Raw genomic sequence first — 12102 nt, forward strand, 5'->3', positions numbered from 1 at the left:
AAGTGTCGTGGTCTGCATAAAATATGTATAATTCATGGGGTCTTGGCTGTTTGGCCCGTTTGCCCAACCGCGGTCTACCCGCTGTTGACCATGTGCGGTTTCTGGATGTGGCCTGAGCGACCGCATATAGGAAAATCCCAAACCTCAACCGCGTTTTCGCGGTTACCTAAACGCACCGCAGCGGTCATAACCGCGGTTGATGCGGAGCTCTACCAACCACTCTTATTGAATTTTGAACATTTCTGGGTTGGCGGTTATTTGTATTAGACAGGATGTGAATCTGAGCTCGGTCATCATTCGTAAAGGATCCAAAATATTTTGCAACCTGCAAATTGGCATATCCGAAAGACAGCAGCCGGGCATTAGGTGAATTGGGCATAGATTGGAGCGAATGCGTATGGGCTTTGAGGGCGTGCACAATCCTATAGGATTGAATATAATGGTGCTATAGAAAGCTATATATTAGTGTTTTATATAGAAAGAATCGTTCCTGAATGAGATAGAAAACTTGGAAAATACATGTTCTTCATTCAGAAGGCGTCTCATTATATGCCTTCCACTCCATGACTCTCCGCTTCACGGCCTTTGATAGAGAGCAACACATCGCTCAATATCCAGACAGTTCCGCGATCTGTTGCCAAGATAATAGATCACTTTGTGGATGCCGCATACAGAATTATGTGCTCGTTTAACCGCTGAGACAATGTGCTAGATTTGATCAACGATGGCTTCAAAAATCGTTATCTTATAAAAGATGCGCTGATACGTGGAGGGATGCGGTATGCTGTTCCCTCACTGGGAGATGAACCAACCTCGTTTTACATCAAACCAAATAGAGTAGCCAACAAGTCATGAAAAATGTGAATAGGCTCCAGTCCATGCCTCCCCCCGAGTTGTGATTTGATAGTATTGCCGAGCGCCTGGGATCAACTCAAAGCCTTACTATAGTGGTACCACAAAAGTCTGTGAGTCTTTGACCAGCTGAGGAAAGAAGCACTTACTCACTGTATTGATACTTTTTGTAGTGTTGCCTTCGGGCTCATTCGCCTTGAAAAAGGTCATACGAAGAGGCCCCAGGCTTGAAACGATAGAAAAGACGCAGAATTCCAAGCTAACCGGCAAGTGTTAGCTGTGCTTCACTAGATCAGACGAATGATCTCACTTTATCCATATTAGCAATGGGGCCATCGTATCTAATCAATCATCAGCTCTTTCCCCTCAGAAAATGGATTGGACATAGGTCGGTTTCAAGACCCCCTCTCCCCAAAGGGAAAGCTCACATGTCATGTCATGCCCAACAGCGAGAGCCTTGAGATTCGTGCATTTGATAATAACCACTGGTACAGCTCTATCACAATTCACGTTAATTCTATTCTTCATCCTAAAAACATAACAACTTGATTCAACTTACAGGGCAATCGACCCACAAAAAGCACAACCAATCAGCCTTTTTTGGAGAGGAGCATCCCGCGTCCATACGACAATGGTCGCATTACCTGCAAGGTGAACATAGAGTAGAATTGATAGCACTGCAATCCATCAGTTGAACAAATCCTGCTGATAGAAAATATTAGATAGTACCCACCTCCACCAGCCACTCCTATCTTTGGTAACAGTCGAGAAGGGATGCAGGTCGTTTCTAACAGCACGATCCAAGCAAGTGATACCACCGATCCGAATGCCGTCAGCAGTATTGAACATACTCTGAAAGTTGTGATCTCTACCGCCCGGTGTAGTAATATTGCCGCCGAGATTTTGCAGACGGCTGTCGAGATGTTTCCCCAGACAAGAGAGTACATCATTTCGGAATTTGCATTTCCGTATTCTTCCTGGCCCAGTAGAATTTTGTGCCGTCCATATCCTGCGTTAATGATATTTGTGATTTTAGCACAGTAAACTATTGCCGCAATCTTGTATTTGAGGTCAGATATCTTATGCTGCAAATTACATGAGCGGAGCACTCACTGCAGATGCTAGGATGGTAACATCCTCCACGTAGATATATCTTTCTTTGACCCCTCTGGAAATCCGTAAAGCTATAACAACAAGTGCGATACCTGCTGTGATCCACAGGAGTATTAAGGTCCGAGTACCGCGTTCATCAGATGCGCGGTCAGTGAAGTTTGTCATTTTTCAGATGGAAACAATTGCAAATTGTGTGAAAACCAGAGTCGATGAGAATTGGATGTATCATCTACCAGTATATGCAGAATGAAGCCATATGAATGTATGAATGAAAATGAAAGAAAATTTTGGAGAATGAGCTTGCTCACAAGTGTTCATGCCTTAAGTAGGCCTCTAAGCTCCGGCTAGCTTGGACCCCTCGGCAGCGGCGGTCGAAGTAACAGTGGTGATCAACTATAGCATCTCAGCGTTGATCACTACCGTCTGGGTCCCGCCTTGATGTAGCCACACATTATTCGACGGGGCTATATATCACTCTACACGCCCGATCCCCATCCATAATGAATGAATATTAGAATACGGTATACGATCGATGGCCAAGTAGCCCAGGTAGCCCAAGTAGCCCAAGTAGCCCGTGCATACATTCTAGACCTGAATATTGGAGCCCCTGATTTTGTCATTCTGATACTCGCTTCAGAGAGGTCATAAATATGTCCATGTGGCTGTCTTGCGGGCCATATGATCTCCACAATGTGTATCCACAAGATAGTAGTGGCTGGCCAAGAAGAGTAAGTGCACCCTACTCGACTACAGGTAATATGCGGATGAGTTGCTAATTAACAAGTAAGTGATTGCCCAATAAGATATCACTCGTCGCTCCACAGGTAGGACTTTGTGTCCCTTGATCGGAGAATGTATCTTCAAAACTGTATACGTTGTTGCTTTGTGACATGCCTCAGGTGCGTACGATACAACAGGTGTTGAGAAGCCTGCCGTTTCTCCACCACCGTCAAACCGAGGTCCGGGGGTGTACTCGAAGTGCATGCTTCTTGGTAGTTTGATTGTTCTTATAGAAGAAGGTGCAACGCTTACTATTCTTCTAGACTCTAGGGTCTAGCTGCTCATATGCCTATCTCTCTTTATGACGACAGAGAACTGAAGGACTGGCGCAGTAAGCAAAAGCGCTAACGTCGCAATGTGCAAAATTGATGAACCCTCTAGCATCACTATTGAAACCTCGGGGATGAGACAGGAGTCTTGGCACAGTTGTGCGAAGTATAGTGTTGGGGGCGATTGGGACTTCACTTCTGGTTGGTCGTTCATCTTAGAGAATCAGTGTCTCGTGTTTCAAGATCTTAGCAGTTGACCAAGAAAAAAACGTTGATGCAAGGCTAGAAAGGTTTTGTGTTGAATTTTCGACCTCGTAGCGTCAAGGTAGTCAGGTAGTTGGCTTGATACTACCACTAGTAACTGTAGAATTTTGATCATTGGTTTCTGTCAAGAGATTTTTCTCTCAGCGCTTCCAGACTTTCGTTCTTCCGATGCTGCATTTGCGCCTAGTGAGGCTAATGAAAAAGCTACATAGTAACATTGGCCTGCAAATGTCCTCATCTCTCAACCCGCGCCCAGGAGCGATCTTTCTCGACGGCTCAACTATGAAATAACTCAGAGCTACCAGCCAGACGTGGGACTCAAAGCCGAGTCTGCCGCATTTATACAATTTGTCTGTGTCAACTTGCGTTTACATTTATGAAAACACAGGTTGCGATGCGCTTTCTGATCCGCAAAAGAGAAATCTTCGACTACTGTTTCGATTTTACTCACTATACATAGTTGATATTGTGGTCCCTATCTTCCGACCAAGAGAGATGATGGTCACCTTGTGGGTTTTTCAAAGCTTCCCTCATTTCCTAATCCATGAGCCTAGGTGTCGAGTAGAGACTCCCACTGAGGTGGTCTAGGGATTGAGAGATTGGCGCAAATTCGTATGCAAGTCTGGTAGGCGTGAACCGTAAAATATCGTCGTACTTCATCCAACGAGAATACTAAATCAGAACTAGGTTAGACCAGAGTACATTATAGTGAATTCGGGTGAGGCAGACCGATGCGATCTGCATTCCAAGCCACAGGCACCTGTGTACTCTAAGGAGCATTGTGGAAGGATCCTCAATCAATGGCCTGTCCTCTGCCATGGCTGTCGCGTCGAAAAACATGGCAGGGTAGTAAAGTCGGCTCCAAGTGTGGCCTCTAATTAAAAGGTCCTCCGGCAGCTGCTGTGGGGTGGTGCCATCAATGCGGGGGAATGATTTGCCTTTGATCGTTGAAATATTGACGTTGGGCTGAAACAGACTGTTCAGGTAGTTGGCAAGTATCGACCATGGGACCAGCCGCTCAAGTCGCTGGATGACTGCTGGGTGGAGCGTAAGGCACCACAGGAAGGCCATAGAGACATGCACAGCAGGCTGCAAGTTCCAGTCATCAGGCTGGTTGAGGATGATGGCCAAAGTATGAAAAGCGAATGAGCTTGCACTGAATGCGTATTGAGATGATAAATCGGTACTGACATGGCTGTTTGGGTCGACGTGTGCTTTAGACGCCCACTGTTTTGCGAGAGCATAGGCATCTCCAAGCGTAGTATTGTCGGTTGAATTGAACTCCGTGGCAATGAAACCATCTTTGTTGCCATATTGAAGTATTGCACCGATGTTACAGCATGTAACAAAGATGCCTTGTTGTGCTTCTTGACCTAAACGGCCGACGTCTTGGCGCAGATTCGTAAGGAAGATCCTCGACCGAAGAGCGAACTGCTCAACTGGCAAGTCCAAGATACGGGCACCATGAGCAGCCATAAAAGAATTGACCAAGATGTTCCTATCACCCGGTGCCCCAGGAATAGAATGGACCAGCTGTTTCATGCTTGCCCACGCGTCTGAGAATGGGCGCGCGATTATCAGTGCTTTGGTGTAATAGAAAAATTGCTGCAATGTATCCGGGCGCGAGATCACAGCGAGGTGATTTTGAATCCTACCAGCTTCAGGACACTGATCTGTAGCGTGGTTATACCAAAATCTCGATACCTCTGCCCATGTTCTTTGATCCGCTCCATCTGTGTCCTCCACCGCCATACGATACCGCGCTAGATCGCCCAGGCATTCGGTCCAGATCTCCCTGAAAGGCGATATCCTCTCCAAAAGAAGTGTCACCATCAGATATGATAGACGTGTGAAATTTAGCAAATGTTCTTGCACGTCGAGCGAGTGAGCACGATGTTTTCGTAGCAGTTCCAGGTAACGATAGATCCCGTAACTCCACATACGGGCGGGCATGTTGTGCTTTTCAGCCAGGTTTCCTATGGTCGCGATGGCTGCTAGATCTTGTGAAACCACAAAAAAGTCGTAATGTTTCTCAATGAGCTCTTGGTGTAACGAGGTGATGGTATTCCACTGATCATGCGATAACATCGTGTTTTCGTTCATCTGTGAGACATCTTCAATCTTTTCGGTGCAACTCTTCTCCACTTTGCCCAGCTCTGCGTAGATATTTCTCATTTTTTCTTTCATCTCATCAATCACACTCTCGGTGAGTATACAGTTGGTCATTGCGAATTTGCTCTCGTCTTGCGCCAGTGATGTCCGGACCTGATGCTGCGTTGTACCCCGACTCGCAATTCATGGGCCTTTTGGAAACGCTAGAAAATGGATTGTCCACAGTAATGTGACTTGACAGGGTTATTTTCAAATACAAACCAGAATTATGGTGAATGGAAACGACGAAATAAAGAAGATCCTGGTGGGCACCTGGGTAAATTGATAGCGGAAAGTCAAAACGCCCTATGAAGCCTGGGCTGTTCTGAAGTCTTTGGTCTTCTTGGGTGGTCATGAATACGTCTCATCAACGAAGATCCAATTCAAATTGATCGTATTGGTTTGGCAGTAGCACCAGCCTGACTTGCACTGCCAGTCTGAACCCCGTCCGTATGCTTACGCATCTGGTCCAACTGAAAATATGACATGTCAAAAGCGGACGCTCGGGCGTCATGTTTTTAACCTGAGTTGGCCAATCATTTTGGATCGGGGTTTTCAGCTCAGGGGCACGTATTTAAAATGGAGTCTTGCAATGTGGGCCAATTGAAGAGCCCAAAGTGCCCGAACAGATTTGGTCGAAGTGCACAAATAGTAATAGACGACGCATTGTTTAATGCTTGCACAGCCCCTGCCCATTATCTTTCGACTATTATCGATGATAATCCCTGCTTCTCGGTTGACAATAGTACTATTTAAAATACAACTATCTTCTAAAAGCTGTTCTTTAGCATGCCTAATCTAATCAACCCTTTGTACCGGCCGGCCAAAATGTTCTCCATAAAGATTACATAAATGAAGAATTTCTTATATCGCAGATTCTGAACTATGCACCTTCTCTGTACTGTAAACGCTCTCAGGCGCATTCCACAGTCTCGTAAGCCACCTACGAGCGTTACTCTATCGCTTATTTGAAGCGGTTGGGAAAGCTCAGCAACATGGTTATAAAGATGTGCTTCGCCAGGCTGTTATATTCTTCATAGTGAGGCTGCCACCTCGGCGAGATGATCTCCCAGTCAACCAAGGTACTGCTCATACACTCTAGATGCGCTGAAAGCTCAAATCCATGGCTAATCGCTTGATCGATCTTTTGAAGACCAAGCACGTGTAATGTAAACCACAGTCTTATATGGTGTGCCGGACGGGTCTTTTCCACGCCCCAGTCTCAGGGGTTGGGAAGCCCTTCTTGGCGTTCCACGTCCAAACTTTCCAACTATTGAGATTGGTGACGAAAGAAGACGGCGCCGCAGCCATGGCTTTGAGATAGCCATTTATGAGCATCCCAGGCGATACTATCTGCGAAGCAGATTTCCTTGTTCTTTGGTCGATGAGTCACAGAGAAAGCGACCGAGCCACTGTGGGCTGCATCTATTGTTGTAGTTCAGAGGTTTTTTGTTTCTGATCTGCACCAACCTTATATCACAACATCTATATGCAGCCACATCTTCCGATATTGCACTGTACATGCGAGCTCGTTTGAAGCCATCATACTTCCAGTATCGGTAGTATCACAGCTTGCCATAAGTAGAAATGGTTTTCGATGATTTTAAAGGTCGTCATCGATGGTTGTCTTCAGTAGTGAGAGATCCATTCGGAACTTGCAACCAACTTTGATTTCGCCTTCTTGGCCCGAAATGCTAATGATTCAAAGGGCCTTTTGAATGCACAAATGAGCCTGTTCCGAGATATAGACGGCCCCATTCGAACGCTCTTCAACATTGAGAATTTGATCTCGCGCAACTTTCATCGCAGTGAGTTTGGCCATAGAAGCACCGGAGACAAAATGCCCAACCGCTGATGACGGTAGGCCGAATATCCCTGCAATCCGCTAAGTCAAGCCGCTCTCAATGGTACACACCCTGGCGCCTGCCTCCCAGCTTCACCGAAGGGATTGTGGGCCGTGGTCAAACCATATTCAAGCTTGGAAAGTGGCGATACTGGCGACGGAATAGAGGAGAGGAATCTTGGATGGCTGACTGCGATTCGGTAGAAGATTTCTCTGGCATCTTTCATCACTTCTTCAATACATATGGAAGCACCAGGAACAGATAGCTTCAGCAATTCATTACATTTTTCCAGATTGGGCTGACGGATGAGGGTTGTCTCCGAGGCAGTTGTACTGAGGTGGTGGAGTAGTAGTAGGTCATGCGAATGCTTCTTTGGATCAAAAGTCATTATTTTCTGAGATCATCACCAAGGAGTGTTTATCTAACTCGTGGAATTTTGTTCTGTAACCGTGAACAGAAGAAGTTCGGCTGGTGAAATCGTTTAATCTGAACGGATGCATTTTCTATCGCTTCCTCTGCTATCTCATATAAGTGCGGAGAAACGGCAAGTAGATCGACTAGTTCCACAGATCGCAGTATCTCAATGACCGAACTTGGCCAGTCAAAATGCGCAGTTCATGAGCTTCAATCAATCATCATCATACTTCATTACATAGCGATAGTGTTTAAATCTACAACTAGGACCCCCATGTCAAAGTTCTGCCAAGTAGTATTTCTTAGTTCATAATGGCACATTTCATTTGTGACTAAAAATAATTCTACTTGACTGATCTTTCGATACCTTCAAGAGGTTTTTCATGTGCTTCAATTGTAAAATTTTGAAAATGGCTCATCACCGCTCCTAAAGCTATCATCGATAAAATTACTCCTCACACCAGTACAGAATACTATGGCATAGACCGGTGAGCAATATTATTTGGTTTCCAAAACGACTGTCATAATAGCTTGTTGAGCAAATCATAGGCTATGTTAATGTTCCAATTGACCTTCGTCTGGGCTTTTTTGGACAACTTGGCCCATTTCGTAGCTTGTCGTGAAGAATCGAGATTGAGGGTTCTTTCATTCGTAAAAGGACTAAACTGGATTGCTCAGCATTTTCATTAAATGCTTTTTTATAGGTAAGAAAATCATAGAAAGAGGGAAAATAATATGTTTACGTAATTGAATAAATACCCTCTCAGATTGTTGCAGCCTAATTTGTGAGGTTCGTACCAGAAACTAATTTCATACAGTACTTTTCGAAATCAGCTATACCTCCAGACTCTTTCTTCTTGATTCGGAGAAACCAATCCCGACGCGCGCTAGGCCGGGTGAGGTCACCGCCTCAGAATTTTGGCAAAACTGTCATTGTAATATTTGTATGGTCAGCAATGAGTCATCGTCACAGTACCGTATATTACATAGAACCACTTGGAATCGCTTGGTGGATCTCGTGATCTTGCCAGATCGCCAGCTAGCTTCCCCTCTCCCGTTTGCCATGTTATGCCTGCTACCACCTATTCTTTCCATATGTAGCGAACGGTGGTCTTTACTCGCCAGTTATAGTGTAATAGCCTCTGCTTACTTTACAGAGGAACTAAACCTAGCTGGGAAAGATGTTTTCGTCTATCTTAGACTGCGGCATATCCGCTCCAATGGATATCAGATCGATCCTTATATCCGCAATTTGCGGATATTGGATATGAGTTGATATCCACATCCGCACTGCGGATATGAGTTGATATCCATATCCGCAATGCGGATATCCTTAGATATCCGCACTAGCATAACTCTCGCTTACTTTCCCCCTTATAGCCTGTCACATGATCTTAATGCAGCTTACCAATATTTCCTTACCGTTGAAATAAACGTATGTTTGGTCCTGATAGAACTAACCCCTTTAATCAACGGTCGGCCCTTTAAAATTTTAGGAAATAGATATATATCGAAGGTCTCCTTATACAGTATTTATAGGTAGTGTCGTAGTTTTCTTAGTCCGACGTTTTATTATAAAGATAGCCGTAGATTGACGATTTTGTTATAAGTTATATATAGAAATATATATTTAACGACTGTTAACAATGATAAACTTCGTAAGAAATAGAATATGGAAAATCAAAACCTTTATTATTAGATGAATTATTTCAACCTTAGGCTTAAATAAAAGCCGAGAGTCCTAGCTATCTACTGATTATTTTTTCAATTTGTTCTGACTACTAGAACTTGAGAAATCCGAGATAGAAGTTCTTGAAATGCGGACTTTGCGAGTTTCGAGGTCTTACGGATATCTTATGGATATCCACAAAATATCCACAAAATATCCGTAAGATATCCTCAATATCCTTAAGATATCCTCAAAATCCGTAGGATATCCTCTAATTATCCGTACTAATATATAATACAGCCAATCATTTAGGTAAACCACATCAAAAGTAAGTCTAAGTTAGAATATCCTAGTACGCTTACTTTACCCCTGAAAACCTCTACTACTTTAGATATAAGCCTCTCTATTCTTTTAAGCACCCTACTATACTATATATTATAATTGTTAACTTCTTAATGTCTTAATCATAGTTCTCGTTCACTAATTCAGATATGGATTTAGCTTCTGATCGGATTTACCCTAACAACTTCTCCGATTTTTTGGGTATCCAAATACCAGTCCTATCGATATCGCCGACTCGTTTAACTCGTTTAACCCTTACGCCCTTATCCCTTACTCGCGTCGGACCTCCCCTTTAAAAGCACTAGGTTTTATATCTATCTGATTCTATATGTAATGATATGGAGGACTTACGCAATAAATTCGTTAGTTAGTGGCTTATAACTAAGTATAGATCTTAGTCTAATATTAGGAACATAATTCGATAGGAATCAAAAAGTAAATCGGATATCTAGGATAGCTTCTACCAGGTTACAAATAATAAAAATAGAAAGCCGAAGGTTATGTGCAAGGTATGTCTCTATACGATTGGCCATCCAAGATTCCGGCGTGCTGGTTCTTCGCCTATGATAGCACACCTTAAAACTGGAGCATGTTTAAAAAAAAGTGGCCTAAGAATCGACCAGCTTCTTAAAAGAATGGTATATTAACCAGGGCACTTAACTAGTATTACTATAGTAGTCAAGTTCTTTATAATTTAGCAGCTAACATTAAGTACTTTGATCTAGCCAGGTACTACTAGCATATCATTTACCTAAGACCATCTCTCTAATACTATTCTGAGATTCATTTCGACTATATATCTGCCCTTTCGAGTGATCGAACACCCCCAATTCCACCGTATGTTAGAGGTTACTTAACAATCATCCACTAAACTTACAATTCTATCAGCACGAACCATTCGACGTCATCTCGATATAATAATCCAGAATAACCAGAAGGGGATTCTATAGAGACTTCCAGAGGGGTGTCGGCTATCAATAGCCTTGGATTACTAGACTTCTCCTTTCTAGTAGGCCTTTATGGCTATCACTGGTTACTTTATCGATCATAACTAGGATTACTGTGAGGTTCTTCTAGGCTTTAAGCCTCTCTATAGCTCCTATACTGGTGAAAATCTTAGTAAAACTATGACCTAGATCCTAATAGAGTATGGTATCTCGGATCGTGTCCTATCAGTGACTACAGACAACGCAACTAACAACAATACTTTGATACAGAGTATCTAGGACTACCTTCAGTCTTAGCATTCATCAGATATCTCAATCTTCCGTGTCCTATGTATCGCGTATATGATCCAGCTAAGTCTAAATAAGCTTCTTGGGAAGCTTAAGGCAGTGCCAAGCAACAAAGAGATCGAGTTAGAGTGGTCCGAGGAAAAAACCCACTCCTTCTAGAATAAGCGTAATACCTCCGGCGGTATCTAGATCACAGATATATTAAAAAAGGTATATCTTCTACCCCTAGATCCTTATAATAGCTAGACTAATAAAAGTATAGAAGATCCGAGGACTAGCAGTCTTTATTAATGTAAGCCTATAACGTCGGGAGGCATTTATGGCCCTTCAGCCGGAGCCTATATTAATTCCAATCCAAGATATTCGGATACGATAGAATTTAATATTTTTGATACTTAACCGGGCCAAGAAGCTCCAGCCATTCTATGATTAGTATTATACTGATCATTAATATCTTTATTTCAAGCTCGATCTAGAAGAGTGGCGTCAAGTCGAGTATCTTCTTCTTCTAATAAAGCCCTTCTTTGATTTCATGATGATGCTATCAAAGATAAAGGATATTACCACACACAATATCTACAGCATCTATAATAAGCTTTTCTCCTATCTCGATGCAGCCGAGGCGAAGCTTAAGAATAAAGGTATGATCTAGAAGAAACGGATGTTACGGGCACTCTAAATAGCAAAGAAAAAGCTCTCCAAGTACTACACTGCCACCGACTACGAGCCTTATAGTGACATCTATGCTCTAGTAACAATCTTCTCTCCATCAAAGAAGCTCCGGTACTTTTCCTCGACTAATTAGCAGGGTGATATTGATTATGTGAATCGTTATCAAGAGGTCCTAAGCCGAGAGTTTGATCGATATAGGAAGATGCTTACCTATGATACTAATGACCTAGTAGCACTAGAGACTTCTGGAGTAGCTATTAATAAGAATGATAACTGTGATCTTGATACTACTTGTGCATCCTAGAACCAGCCATTGGAAGAGCTTGCAAAACCAGATGACGACGAGATTGCACGATATCTTGCTCGTGGAATTGAGCGACAGAAACCTCGACTTTTCTAGAAGGAACATAAGAAGAGCTTCCCGACCCTAGCTAGGATGGTAAGGGACATTCTATCTATCCCTACTAGTGGTGCTGGTGTTGAATGACTATTCAACT

At 43.2% G+C, this 12102-nt stretch overlaps 1 protein-coding gene across 1 annotated transcript; it reads right to left on the reverse strand.

Moving 5' to 3' along the window:
• Window positions 1-3950: 3950 nt before the first annotated feature.
• Window positions 3951-5504, reverse strand: N7455_001708 (uncharacterized protein; the record flags this gene model as incomplete). The annotated part of the gene is made up of 1 exon (XM_065604091.1): window positions 3951-5504. The coding sequence occupies one exon, from the start codon at window positions 5502-5504 to the stop codon at window positions 3951-3953; it is 1554 nt and encodes a 517-aa protein (XP_065462582.1).
• Between the last annotated feature and the right edge of the window lie 6598 nt (window positions 5505-12102).

This window comes from Penicillium solitum (assembly GCF_028829755.1).
Source record: "Penicillium solitum strain IBT 25940 chromosome Unknown utg000001l_segment0_segment0, whole genome shotgun sequence".
Lineage (NCBI taxonomy): Eukaryota > Fungi > Ascomycota > Eurotiomycetes > Eurotiales > Aspergillaceae > Penicillium > Penicillium solitum.